Source organism: Nanorana parkeri, unplaced genomic scaffold (assembly GCF_000935625.1).
Source record: "Nanorana parkeri isolate BGI_ZX_2015 unplaced genomic scaffold, ASM93562v1 scaffold971, whole genome shotgun sequence".
NCBI lineage: Eukaryota > Metazoa > Chordata > Amphibia > Anura > Dicroglossidae > Nanorana > Nanorana parkeri.
Window position 1 is genome coordinate 590,953 of NW_017307239.1, and position 13,237 is coordinate 604,189.

Consider the following 13,237-nt stretch of genomic DNA (forward strand, 5'->3'; position numbering starts at 1 on the left):
CCCTCCCACCTTATCAACATGCAAATTAAACTCTTCAATCAAATAATATTTTTCTGAGAAATACCCATTTAAGAATATAAGACCCATTGTTGCCATCACTGGGTCTGTCTGCTGTCTTTAATTAGAGTCTAGTGGGAGGGGTCGGCAGACTCTTGTAAACATCACAGCATTCTTCTTGGGTTCTTGTTGAAAAGAATAATACAGTAAGAAAGAACACCTCTGCTGGATCTCTTTAGTTGTGCCTGTTTCTTTTTTCTGGCCACTCGATGCTGAAGATTTTAGCTGTGCACTCTGTTGACTGGTTGCAGACATGTCTAAAGGAATTCCAGGGATAGGTTCATGCTCTTAAAGCCTGGGAGCAAAATGATTGATGGCAGAGAAAGCTGAAAGCTGTGAGGGAGGGGAAAACAACAGTACAGATGAGGGGAAGAAGTGATTTGATGAATGATAGAGGTCGTTTTGACAGGAAATGAAGGTGGGCTCAAGATCGCTGCCGCAGCTTCTAAAGGGGTATGTTGCGGAAATGCAAGATTACAGGGAATTGAGAGTATTCAGTTTTAGCACAGGAGAGGACTTTCTGTAAGTGAGAGGAACAAAAGTAAGGCTGGAGTTTAGCTTTAATTCATCAAAACTGCCATTAATAAGTTCTCTGTATTTTCTTGGCAGATGTAAACCAAGAATAACAGGCAGGCAGTGTGATCGCTGTGCTCCAGGTTATTTCCGCTTTCCTGACTGCATTCCGTGTAACTGCAATTCAGATGGTACACAGCCTCAGATCTGTGATCACCACACAGGTGTCTGCCTGTGCAAGGTACTGTATCTAAACCACACAAACTTCACCTTCATCTCAAGTCAGAGTAAATTGTCTAATGATCCTTGAAACATTAGATGATAAAATGGTCAGCTTTAGAGCAATATTATCCACTTTGGTTTAGCCAGAAACTCTCTTCTCTTTCCTCGGCTCCCTACGTTGCCGCCTTTCTCCACCGAATGATTGCAAATCACCGCTTTCTTAATAGAAACACTCCCCCAGGGCCAGGGGGACATAGCAAGAAATACCATAGTGTAGTATGTAATTAAAAAACCTTTATGAAAAAAAGCTAAAAGCCACTCACATACAAACAATGAGAACTCGATCTGTGTCCCGCTGTACCAGTGTTCTTCCTTTGCTCGTGCAGTCTCGATGACGTCAGCATGCACACGCCTATCCAACATTCCTGGGAAGGGCTTCCTTTGCCATTTGGGATGTCTGTGCCACAGAGGTGCATCAATAGTATTTTATAGGGGCCCTCACCAATAACTTGTCCTGTTACAAGGCAGAATCATTTTAATATGTAAAAAAATCTTGACTGACACTAATCCACCACTTTCAAAATGATAATAACTGCACACTTATCATCAGAACTTTGCACCAACTCCTCGGTGGAGGTGAGCCACTCTCTCTAGTTGTAATTAGCACTAGTGCATTGGGAGCAATCATAATCTTACCAGCATCTGGAGCATACTAAATACACCTCCAATTTTATCAGTCCGGTACACACTTTGTTTAACAGTGCCTGGCCCTGATAAAAAGGGTCTGTTTAAACCCCTAAATTGTAATGAGTTTTATGATATAAGAGTCTGAATGAAATGAAATCTGGGCTTTATATGTTCTGCTTTCGGCGCTTTCCTCCTTGCTCGCCTAATCCATAACATCAAGTCTATCTGTTTTATAGACATAAAATTAATGCTTTTGATTGCCACAGAGCTTGAATATCACGTGACCAAATTCATAAATATAATATTCTGTATCTGTTCCAACATGCAGGAAAATATTGGAGGTACAAGATGTGATGCTTGCCAGAGTGGAACATTTTATTTTGATCCTTCAAACACCAAAGGATGTACCAAGTGTTTTTGTTTCGGAGCAACAGATGTTTGCCATTCTTCCAATAAGCACAGGAAAAAGGTAAAACCTAATAATTGAAAGCTGAACTGGCAGTTCTGGAATACCACCATTTAATCCGGTTATACATTTCTTTAGAAATGTATTTTTAAAAACAGCTAGTATGTGTACTTATCTGTCTTTATATTAGATATCTTTATTTCCCTACCTAGAATGATTCTGATTGGAAGAGAGAGGGTGACTGTGATGTAGTCAGGCTCTGTTGCTCTCTGTCAGCATATTACTGGGAGTTTGGCTGACCGAGGAGATAACAGGTTAAGGAAATGGTGACAGCATCTGTAAACTGCTGCTGCTTCATTATCCAGACAGCAAGGTGGGAGCTGGTGGGTGACCAAGCTGAAATGCTTAAAGCCCATCTCCAGGTTAAGGGAAAAAAAACTACTCTTGCAGTGCGGGGGTTAACTACTCTTTAATGTCTAGGAGAGCTGTGTAAATATTTTTTACTTACCTGATCTCTGCTCCCCAGGCAGCCGGCACTCACCTCTCCTCTCCGGCTTGTGGACTGTCCCTTGCTATTCTCATGTATAACAGAGGACTATAGGTCCAGCATGTGATGACGTCAGCGGGCCTCCAACTGCCAGAGCGAAGGGGGAGAAGGGCTGTGTGCACTGGTCTTGGAACCTGTGGGAGCAGGGAGCAGGTAAGTAAAATACAGAAGTCTCCTACACATTGAGGAGCACGTAACCCTTGCAGTGCAGTCCTAACAAGGGCACGTAGATTTTATTTTTAGGAAATAAATAGTTTGCTATGTGACAGCCAATGCAGAGAAAAAAAACAGAAAGTAGATTTCATTATTGCTATGATTCCTGACTTTCATGGTTATAGGAGAGATTATAACTTTCAATGTCAGTTGATTTTCTTTTTGTATGCTCTATAATTCTAAGTCTGCCCAAGACCACCTCAGTGAACTGTTGGGAATGCAGAATAGGGTCAACTGTCCTTGGCTAGATATAGGAATAAGTAGAGAAAGCAGCTCTACCTCTGTACAGTCTACAGTGTGGCATGGAGTCAGAACCCAAGAGAGAGTTCTCATCAGGGTGCTCCACAAGTTTTTTTTTAATACGTCATCCCGATTAACCAAAAACCTATACTAGAACCTACCATTGCATACTACTTTCTGAAAATCTTGGCCTGGCTGTCATGCTGATCTTTTGGCTTTAATATCGTCTGAGTCACTGGTCAGGAACAAATATGGAGCAACTGAAGAGCAAGAACTGATTTGCATACTGGCTAATAGATTATAGAAATTCTGAAAATTGAAGCCAAAGAATCAGCCTGCCAGCGAGAAAACTATAATTTTTCAGAAGGAGGTCGGCAAAAGTGGCCTAGGGATTTCTGTTATGGCAGGTGTATGTATGTGAAACCCATCACCACCGATGGGGAAGCAGAAGATTTCCAACACTGCCTACACACCTTTTCTGTTGTGTGTGTTGTTTCTCTGAGAAATGTAGGCTTGTGGCAACAGGTGTCTAATGTCTATGGGCATGTTCAGTGCTGACTAACTGTCACATTACTGCATATGCACTGTTGGATGCTCAGTCTCTTAGAACTTTTACTTATGACTTCTGGGTTTTTTTTGGTTTTTTTTATACACTGCCTGGTCAAAAAAAATCACCACCTGGATTTAGCAAATAGGCATTCCATTGGATAATTGGTCAGCAACATTCTGTTCCAAAAAAATTAAAGGCTCTCTTCCAGAATGGCCAGGTGTTTTCCATTAACTGATTTTTTCTTTCCTGTTGACACAAGATGACAATGGCAAGATGCATCAGGCTCAGATTGAGTGGTAAACAGAGCATGAGACATCGTTTTCACACATAGATTGGCCACCGCAGAGTCCAGACCTTAACCCAATTGAGAATCTTAGGGATATGCTGGAGAAGACTTTACACAGTGGTCTGACTCTCCCATCTTCACTTCAAGATCTTGGTGAATAATTAATGCAACTCTCGATGGAAATAAATGTTGTGACATTGCAAAAGCTTATGGAAACGATGCCATGGCAAATGCATGCTGTAATCAAAGCGTTCCAAAGAAATATTAGAGTGTGTGACTTTTTTCTTTTTTTTTGCCAGACAGTGTACATATCTATGTATTCGGTTTGGCTTGTCATTTGTAAACGTATGTATATATGTCTATTATACTTTTTATGGTAGTGTCATTGTAATCAATGTATTTCTCATATTTAGTTTGTAGACATGAGGTCATGGAGTCTCGAGGCATCAGATCAGACCAGAGTCGCTGTCACTTTCAACCCAGGCAGCAGAAGTGTTGTAGCAGATGTGCAAGAATTACCACCATCAGTTCACAGTCTGTACTGGGCGGCACCAGGGTCATATTTGGGAGAGAGGGTAAGGGTGTTTATGATGAATGTAGCCATATTATAGATTTTGTTGTAGTTTTAAAAAGCTCATCTCCAGGCTAGAATGTTGCCAACCCCTGTCCTGTTCTTCCACGATATATAGCTTCATTTTTTTTCTATACCATTCTAAGCGCCCATGTGCATGAAAGATAGAAGAAGTTTTTGTTAATCTCCTGTGTTATTGATTTTATGTATCAGTGAAGGAGCTGATTTTAAAATATGTCGGTGTGCCGCTATCCACTTTTTCTGCAACAGTGTTACCTGTAACGAGCTGTGCAAGCTTCTGACTGTGGTGGGCAAAGCATGGGCCATCCTGGAGCACCACTATGGTTTATTCACATTTTCGCTTTTGTTATAGCCTTTTTGAAAAGCATACATTTCAAAGCTCATCTCCATGCTAGTATTTTTCCCAACTTCCTTCCTACCTCTGTTCCCCCACAACATATAGCTTAAATTTTTTCCCTCTTACCTGTGCCAAAAGCACAAAAATGTCATCAACACCAATGATGTCATCAGAGCAGAGGAGTGCTGAGGTAATTGGAGGTAGAGGGTGACGCTATGAAGCAGAGCTGGCAGTCACAGGCACTAATGTTATTCATGTTTACCTCCATGGAATTAGGCAGAACTGGTGTAATGATGTCAGAACTGTCTAAATAGAAATTACTAGTGAGAGTGGTGAATCTGGTCATCCAGCATACAGAGTGCAGGCACAGGTCTTCTCCACAGTAGGCTCTAGCATCCCAAGAAGCACATTGAGGACACTATTCACATAAGTGTGCCATCCAATACATTAGTATTAAACCTCGCTTTTGCCCGGAGATGGGCTGTAACATTTTAGACAGCTGAAAATGTCCTTCTATGCATAACCATATCCAATGCCAAATGAAAATTCTAAATAACTAAGCAGGTATTCTGTGTTAATACAGAGTTGCATTTTGTTGTTTTTGTGAAATAAATGAGGACAAGTGTAAGCTCTGTTATAAGCAAATACAAGAGGCATATGTATTCTTACTTGAATCTTGGGGCGCTTTGTATATTTCTTCCGCATCTGTGCGGTAATCCATTGTGAGACTTTTTCCTCTGTGAAAGGGCTTCCTATAATAAAGACCAGTCACTGTTGCTCTTTCTTCTTGTGCAGGGCGACTGGTCTTGTATCCTCCCCCTCCTATAGTTTTCTGCACAGGCTATGTGCAGTACAGTGATGATGTCATTGCTACTTTTATATGGTAACATCTGGGTTTACAAACACATTTGGTGCACACATAGTGGATTTATATCCTTTTTGGCTATTGAGAAGTATATTTAAATGAAAGTTTTTGTGCCCAGAGTTCAACTTCAAAGGAAAAAATGATATTTCTTTTACGTTGTACAGATCTCTTCATATGGCGGCTCTCTGACATATCAACTGAAGTCCTTTGGCTTACCAAATGAAGGCATGGTGCTTCTAGACAAGCGACCAGATGTTCGGTTGACAGTAAGTTGACTGATGATTAGTGACTGCATTTTCCAAGGAAATTATAGCAAAAACTTAAAGTAGCAGAGGAGGAGAGAGTCTGGTGGGAGTGTTGAGGAGGAGAGAGTCTGGAGGGAGTGTTGAGGAGGAGAGAGTCTGGTGGGAGTGTTGAGGAGGAGAGAGTCTGGAGGGAGTGTTGAGGAGGAGAGAGGCTGGAGGGAGCCGGGCAGCTCAGAGGATCAGGTGAGTATACCTTTGTTATTTTCCTCCCTAGACAAAAAACAAGCACTTAACCCTTGCAGTGCAGGGGTAGCCCCACTGATGGGTTAACAAAAAATGTCCCCGGAGTTCTGCTCTAATGCCTTGTAAAGATGTCTTTTAGGTAATGAGACACAAAATGAAATGTGGCATGTAGTTCAGATTCTTCTGTTACTGTATGCCAGGCGTTTGGATCATAGGGCTCTGCTGGAGCTTGACAAATACTGCCAGAAATGGCTTTGATTGCCAACATTCCCATGATTCCTGCTATATTCTGCCACTGTTGGACGGTTGATTAATTCCTTACAGTTAGAACAAAGCTTTGCTAGGTTCCATTGCCCCATACAGGCCAGTAATACTTGGTGGTATAACAAACACATAGTGAAACGGAATCTTGGCTGTTGCATACCGTGTTTCCCCGAAAATAAGACACTGTCTTCTTTTATTTTTTTTCATGAAAAAAGACACTAGGTCTTATTTTCGGGGGATGTCTTACCTGGCTGCAGCTGTCGAGCTCTCCGCTCCGATGCAAACAGGTGTGCGGGCAGGGGGGCATGTTGTGTGGGCGGGCATGTGGGCGGGCGTGTTCTGTGGGTGGGCGTGTGTGCGGGGGGGGGGGAGGGGGCGGCGGCCGCTCTTAACATGTAAAGATCAATTACATGTGCAGCTACCCCGGAAGTAAGATCTAGCGCTATCTTCAGGGATTTCTGTAATATAAGACCTACCCCGAACTAGGTCTTATTTTCGGGGTAGGTCTTATATTACAGAAATCCCTGAAGATAGCGCTAGGTCTTACTTTCGGGGTAGGTCTTACTTTCGGGGGAAACACGGTACTACAGTTAGTTAGTAAACATTTTGTGTGTTGCTGCTGATTTTAGGCTATGTGTAATCACAGATGTATGAGAATTATTGTGCAACAGCCTGTGGAAGCCCACATCTTTTTTGGGTTCATGTTGCTAGGAAATTTAAAGGGACAGTAAACAGCATATGACCAGTTTATTAAATATACATAAAAAAAACCCACATACAATGAAAGAATAACACTACCTTAGTTACCTGTAGTAACCTTTTTTTAATCTGCACTGGAGGAGCGCATGAGAAAATTTGTTAGCATTAAGCAACGCACACAGAGGGGAATTTATCAAAACTGGAGCAGACAAAATCTGGAGCCGCTGTGCATGGCAACCAATCAGCCTCTCTCTTTCATTTTCAAATCTTAACTGAACAGACTGAAGAAAGAAGCTGATTGGTTGCCATGCACAGCTGGTCCAGATTTTGTCTGCTCCTGTTTTGATAAATTACACCCACAGTGTTTTAAGGTCTCTTAAAATGAAACTACAGTTCTGTTGTGCCAGTGTTATGATTCAAACACCTCCAGTCTGTCCTTTGGACTATGAACACAAGAGATGTAGCAATTGAAGTGCCACACCAATTATAACAATCCAGATACAACTTTACTCCATAACGGTCAGGGTACATTCAAGTAGAAATGCCAACGTGTTTCTGGGATCCAAATCACAACCCCTTCATCACGGCTTAATGAGAAAAATCATGTATGTGGACTACAATCCCTACAGCATGAAAAATTGTATTTAGTTGTAATGGGAGCACTTCAGGCTTATCCGCAGCTGGTTTGGCTGCCAGACTCCCAAAACTTATTCTACAGTGACCAGGCTGGAGACAGAGATGTAGTGTAAAAAAGCTTTAAAGCTAATCCAGGGTAAGGAGTGTGACCTCCCTGGCTTTGCAGTGCAGCAAATGTGTGTCAATCACAAGACTGGCTGAATAGATTTCAAATCCTTTGGCAAGTGCAATAGTTCACATGTATGTGTTTTAGCTGTGTAGTGTATGTAGGTGTTTGTCTGGACATCTGCTAGTCCACATTCTCTAATAGAAGATAATTTTTAGTGTCGTACACAATTGTCGTCTTTTTATTGCATTCTTATTTTTTTATATTTCCTTCAATCAGGGTAGACAAATGACTGTTGTTTATGTGGATGCCAGCAATCCTTTACCAGACAGGCAATACTATGGACGTGTTCAGCTTGTGGAGGTGAGATTGCAAGTATTACATTAAACTCTCTTAAAAGCTTAACAATGCTTGTGTTTTTGGTGACCTATGAGAATTCCTTCATCTGGATGTACACAGAGCAATGAAGATCCAGATACTTACCCATTCTCCAAATACTACAATTTACAACACTGAGGGAGCGGGGATCAGGTTAGTAGGATTCCTTTATTTAGATCCCCTAGACATTAGTGAGCTGTTAACCCTTGAAGTGGGAATTCCCACTTCAAGCTGCCCCTCCCCCAGACATAGGATTTAAAGGAGAATTTAGGGGAAGAGTAAAATACACTCATCCCCATAATTAGAGCTGACGCGTGACGCTGCAGCTGTCACACATCAGCTTTACTGATCGGGAATTGAGCGTTCACATACCAACGATCGCTCAGTGCCTGATCATCTCCCTGCAGAGATCAGTGACTGTCAGGTACTGCTCCCCGCAGGGATTCCACCCTCCCCTCTTTGTTCCTCCTGCGCTGACTGGAGGGACGGATGGGTGAGGGGGCAGGCACAGCTGGCAGGGCACAGCTGGCTCTGCTTCTAGAGAGGCAGAACCAGCTGTCAATTAGGTAGCGGGGTGAATATTTTTGGGATCTTTCCTAGCTGCAGCGCGGCTCTGCGCTTGCAGCATATAGAGCTATATGCTGAGTTTTGGGTCACAGAAGGACATTAGTAAATGTCCTCCTGTGATCCTAAAGAGAGCTATGGAAAAAAAGTTTGGCCATAGTTCTCTTTTAATCCTCATTTGATTTCTGGACTGGCAGATTTTAGATTTTATCATCATTTTGCACCTAAAATGTAACTAAACCTTTAGTTTTTTTGTGTCACCTGACCTCCACCCTGCCCCTTTCCCCACGAGACTGATAGACTCCTGACCCAGAACCAGAGAGATATTATGGTCCAGCGAATGATGAACTCCCTATAGGAATAAATAGAAAGTGCAGTTCCAGCAGTGACCTGTGGTGTGTAGCATCTCTGCGGTACAGATGAGGGTACACAGCTGATATCTTTCTGGACTAATGATAGGGGAGTATAAAACTCACAGAGGGGCTGGGGGGTGGGCAGTAAGATTGTCAAATAAAATGTATCTAAAAGTGAAGTTAGGGGAAAATACACTTAAAACTGCAGAATAATACTGCTGTGCTCAGTCACTTTCTGGCTTCTAATTTTTTGGAACCCCGAAGAGAAACCCCAAGATATTAAATCCACCCCATTCAATTTGCATGTAAATGGGGTCTATAGAAATAAAGAGTAATTTCAATATCCAGCCATGAAAAAGTAATTGTTAAAGCAATCTGCTTATATCTGCTGCATGGTACCTGTACTGGCCTGATCCCAGAGAAAAGGGTATTGTCAGGAAAATCTGCATTGCTGATCCATAATTGTCCCTTAGCCAGGAGTGTTGCAGATGTTGCAGAATGCTCATATATCTATTATCATTTCCAGATCCATCCATGACCTAGAGTAAAGTGACACTAAACTTGGGAGTTAAAACCTGAAAATGCACTCAATTATTAACAATACTGGGCATTATTTGTGTATCACTCAGCAGCAGGTCCTCAAATCATCTCTGAATTGGTGCTGACACTTTTCTTCCTTCTGGTGGGTGGCTACATGTGTTCCCCATGGTCCCTGTGAGTGTTGTAAAGTAGTCACCGATCCAAGCTCACTCATGTGATGGACTACAATCTCAATACAAATTAGTAAACGTGAGAAAAAGTGGGATTGTAGTCGTGAAATTAAACGTGAGATTGTAGTCCATCACAGGAGCGAGCTTGTACTTTACCATAAACACAGGGACCATGGGGAACAAAATTAGCCACCCTCATTAATGAAGGACAGTGTCACCATGAATTCAGAGATGATTTGTGGATCTGCAGTTATAGGATACAGTACTGTTAATAGTTAAGGTACTTGAATGCATTTTAACATTGAACTTTTTAAGTTTAGTGTCACTTTAAGTGATGATCTTGCAATCTTGCATTAGTTATCGTGCTTTGTTTGATGTTTATGTTAACTACCCTGCTCCCTGCTGAGTTCTCCGTCAAATAAATCAAGAAAACCACAGGGAGAATGGGACCATATTACTTCAGCCCCTTGGGTGGATCTTCATGTGAGGGTTCTCAAGAAATGAAGCAAGTCAGCACCCATCTGAACCCATCGACTTTCAAAGCAGTAGTTCAGTGTCTAGCCAAACGTTATGATAGCGTGAATAAGCGTTAAAACCCATGTCAATTTTTTTTTTGCTGCATGTGTGATTCATTTAGGAGATTTGTATTTACTTCCTGTCTTTTTCATGAGTGTCATTCAGAAAAGGAAATGAGGGAAAAGCTCCCTAATTTGAATGCAGGCAGCTATAAAAACACACATTTTAGTTGCATGGGGAAGGGTAGAACCTCTGTTAAGATAATTGTTCTGTCTCAATGCCCATTGGGAGATTTCCCCCCATTTACTGTACAGGTGACGGGTGTCTAACAGAAAAGGATGTTAAGGTAAATCTCCCCAGTTGGGAACTGAGGTAGCATTTAAGGCCATACAGAAGTTTTTTTTTATTCTCTCCAAAACCATTTAAAATAAAGTAATAAATAAAATTAATTTAACATTATATTTAATAGGGTTGTCTCACAAATTAGGAAAACAGACAAATCTAACTTTGCCATTTCACTGGCCCTACAATTATACACATTTTGTAACATCCCATCATTTTTTTAATGATTTGTTTTTTAATTAAAACCTTATTTAGATTAAATAGATTGGATAACCTGGCCACCTGGGAGTGCAATATGTAAATATTATGTAGCAGTAGTTTGTTCCATTATTTTAGAGTAAACACTCCATATTTATTTGTCTGTGCCAGCCATAAAGGGGCTTTACAAAATCCCACAGGCAATACCAAACACAATGCAAAATTATACATTGTAACAATGTGATGTTTTTTTTGGGAAATCAGACAAAAATGATTTTCCAGGGGGTGGCAGTAGGAGAGAATGCTCTGTTTTTCTAAGAGTGCCAAGGAGACAAAAAGAGCTTACTCTGCTATTTCAATGTACTGTACCTGGTACTATAGGTAGTGCTGCTGCTTTGAGTTTTTTTGGCATAAAGTACTGGTATGTATAAGGAAGAATGAATCAGATCAAAGAAAGGCTGCTCATGTCCAGCCATGCTACAATCTCTACAAATAGTTAGCAATACATCGCTAGCTGATATTCATTGCAAGATCAGTCTTGTAAAGTTGCTGTCTGTGTTCTCCAATTCTCCTTCACTAATGGTATAGTCTGAAAGGTCCAGAACTGGAAATTTTAAAATGTGTGTACTGTGTACAGTATATTAAAATTTATACTGTACACTAGAGCCTGATGCTTAATCTAAAGCTGGCCATACACTGCTCGAACTTCACCTGACCTCTGCTGAAATCTGAGCTGTGTGTGTCCCTGCTGCCACCACCGGGCTTGACAAAACTAAATTTTGTTAATCAACTTTTGTCGAAGGAGTGAGGTGGAAAATTGTCGGCCCGAACAATGACTGTACCCAATCAGCTGCAGTCACTGTTCGGGTATGCTGATGGGGGCAGGTGCCAGCTGTCAGAATACACTAGCCCGGCAGTGCAGATTCGTTCATCCACGCTGTTTAGCAAGGATAGAGGAATCTGTGAGATTCTGAATGAAGGCAATCTATGGGTGTATGGGTAGTTTTTTGTGTGGCCCTTGGGGCCCCTGCAGACAGTAGTCTGCGTTTTCCTTAGCTAGGTTCTTACTTAGGCCAGTGAAGCAAAAATACTCTTTAGATTGGGTTCTAGTAGTTAAATGGTTGAATAACAATTAAATACACAAAAAAAGAATGCCAAGGAGTCTATTTATAAACAAATATCTGTGATTGATTGTTCTGTGTGAATGGATGCACAAAACAAACATTCTTTATTTTATTTTATAAGGCAAACGCTTTTTCAAATGTCATCGTAAAATGTGCATTATGGCACTAGATGGAGCTGAGGGGCATAGGAAATAAATACAAAATATAACAAGAATGTTCGTTTTGTGCATCCATTTGCATCAAATGATCATTCACACAGATTCACAGGGATAATAATTGCTCTACAAAGTGTTTATAAGTGAAATAAATAAACTACTATGGGGTCTATTCACAAAGCAGCCGAAGGATCTAGCCGTAGCTTCGGCCGATCCTTCGGCTAGATTCGGCCCCAGGACCCCTTCGGTTCAGTAGAACCGAAGGGCTGCTGTACGGGCTATTCACTATAGCCTGTACAGCTCCCAAAGTCGGCCGGGTGGCTCAGTTGAGCCGAAGGCATATGCTTCGGCTCCACTGAGCCGAGGTGAAAGCCGAAGCTGGCCGAGCGGCTGGCCATTGGCCGGCCGACAGCCTGTTCTGACAGCTGGGCAGAGCCAGCCGTGATCTTACGGCTGGCTCCGGCCACTTGCAGAGAGATCAGCGTCCCTGGTTACCAGCTAACCAGGGACACTGATCTCCAGACAGCCTAACTCTCCCGGGCGCTCCGGGAGTCTTCCGCTCCCGGCCGCCCAGGTGAGAAACACTGCCTTTTCTTTTTTTTTTTTTATTCTGACACGGAGCCATTGGCTGGCGTCAGAATAAATTAAATAAAGGATTGTATGGAGCTAGCAATGACAGTTAGCTCCGCCCAACTGTTTTCTATAGGCCGACGGTTCTGCTGCCATTAAAAAAAACTATTTTCACCATAGTAATGCATTGCTAGATTCCTTTTGGCTATTTCAATTTGCAATAGCCAATAGCAAACTAGCTAATACACCCGCCCACTGCTGCAGTTCTCCATCACGTCCCCACTAGTGATTGACAGCAGCAGAGGGCGGGTGCAATAGCTAGTTTGCTCTTGGCTATTGCAAATTGAAATAGCCAATAGGAATCTAGCAATGCATTCCTATGGTGAAAATTGTTTTTTTTTTATGGCAGCAGAACCGCCGGCCTATAGAAAACAGTTGGGCGGAGCTAACTGTCATTGCTAGCTCCGTACAATCGTTTTCTATTTTTGTTTTTCTCCTTTTTTAACTATTTTTCTGTTCTGCTCGGTCCCACAGAGGGACCGAGCAGAACAGCCGAGCCAAATGCCGCTCAGCAGCATTCGGCTATTTACTCACTGCTGTTCGGCATCTATAAGAATAG

At 42.0% G+C, this 13,237-nt stretch overlaps 1 protein-coding gene across 1 annotated transcript in view; it reads left to right on the forward strand.

Moving 5' to 3' along the window:
* The window catches only part of LAMA3 (laminin subunit alpha 3), a 160,340-nt gene that overhangs the window by 93,190 nt on the left and 53,913 nt on the right, over nt 1-13,237 (forward strand). The window contains exons 33-37 of the mRNA XM_018566742.1: nt 667-811; nt 1,808-1,948; nt 4,135-4,296; nt 5,680-5,781; nt 7,988-8,071. Coding sequence (XP_018422244.1) covers nt 667-811; nt 1,808-1,948; nt 4,135-4,296; nt 5,680-5,781; nt 7,988-8,071 — 634 coding nt within the window. The remainder of the gene's footprint in view (nt 1-666; nt 812-1,807; nt 1,949-4,134; nt 4,297-5,679; nt 5,782-7,987; nt 8,072-13,237) is intronic.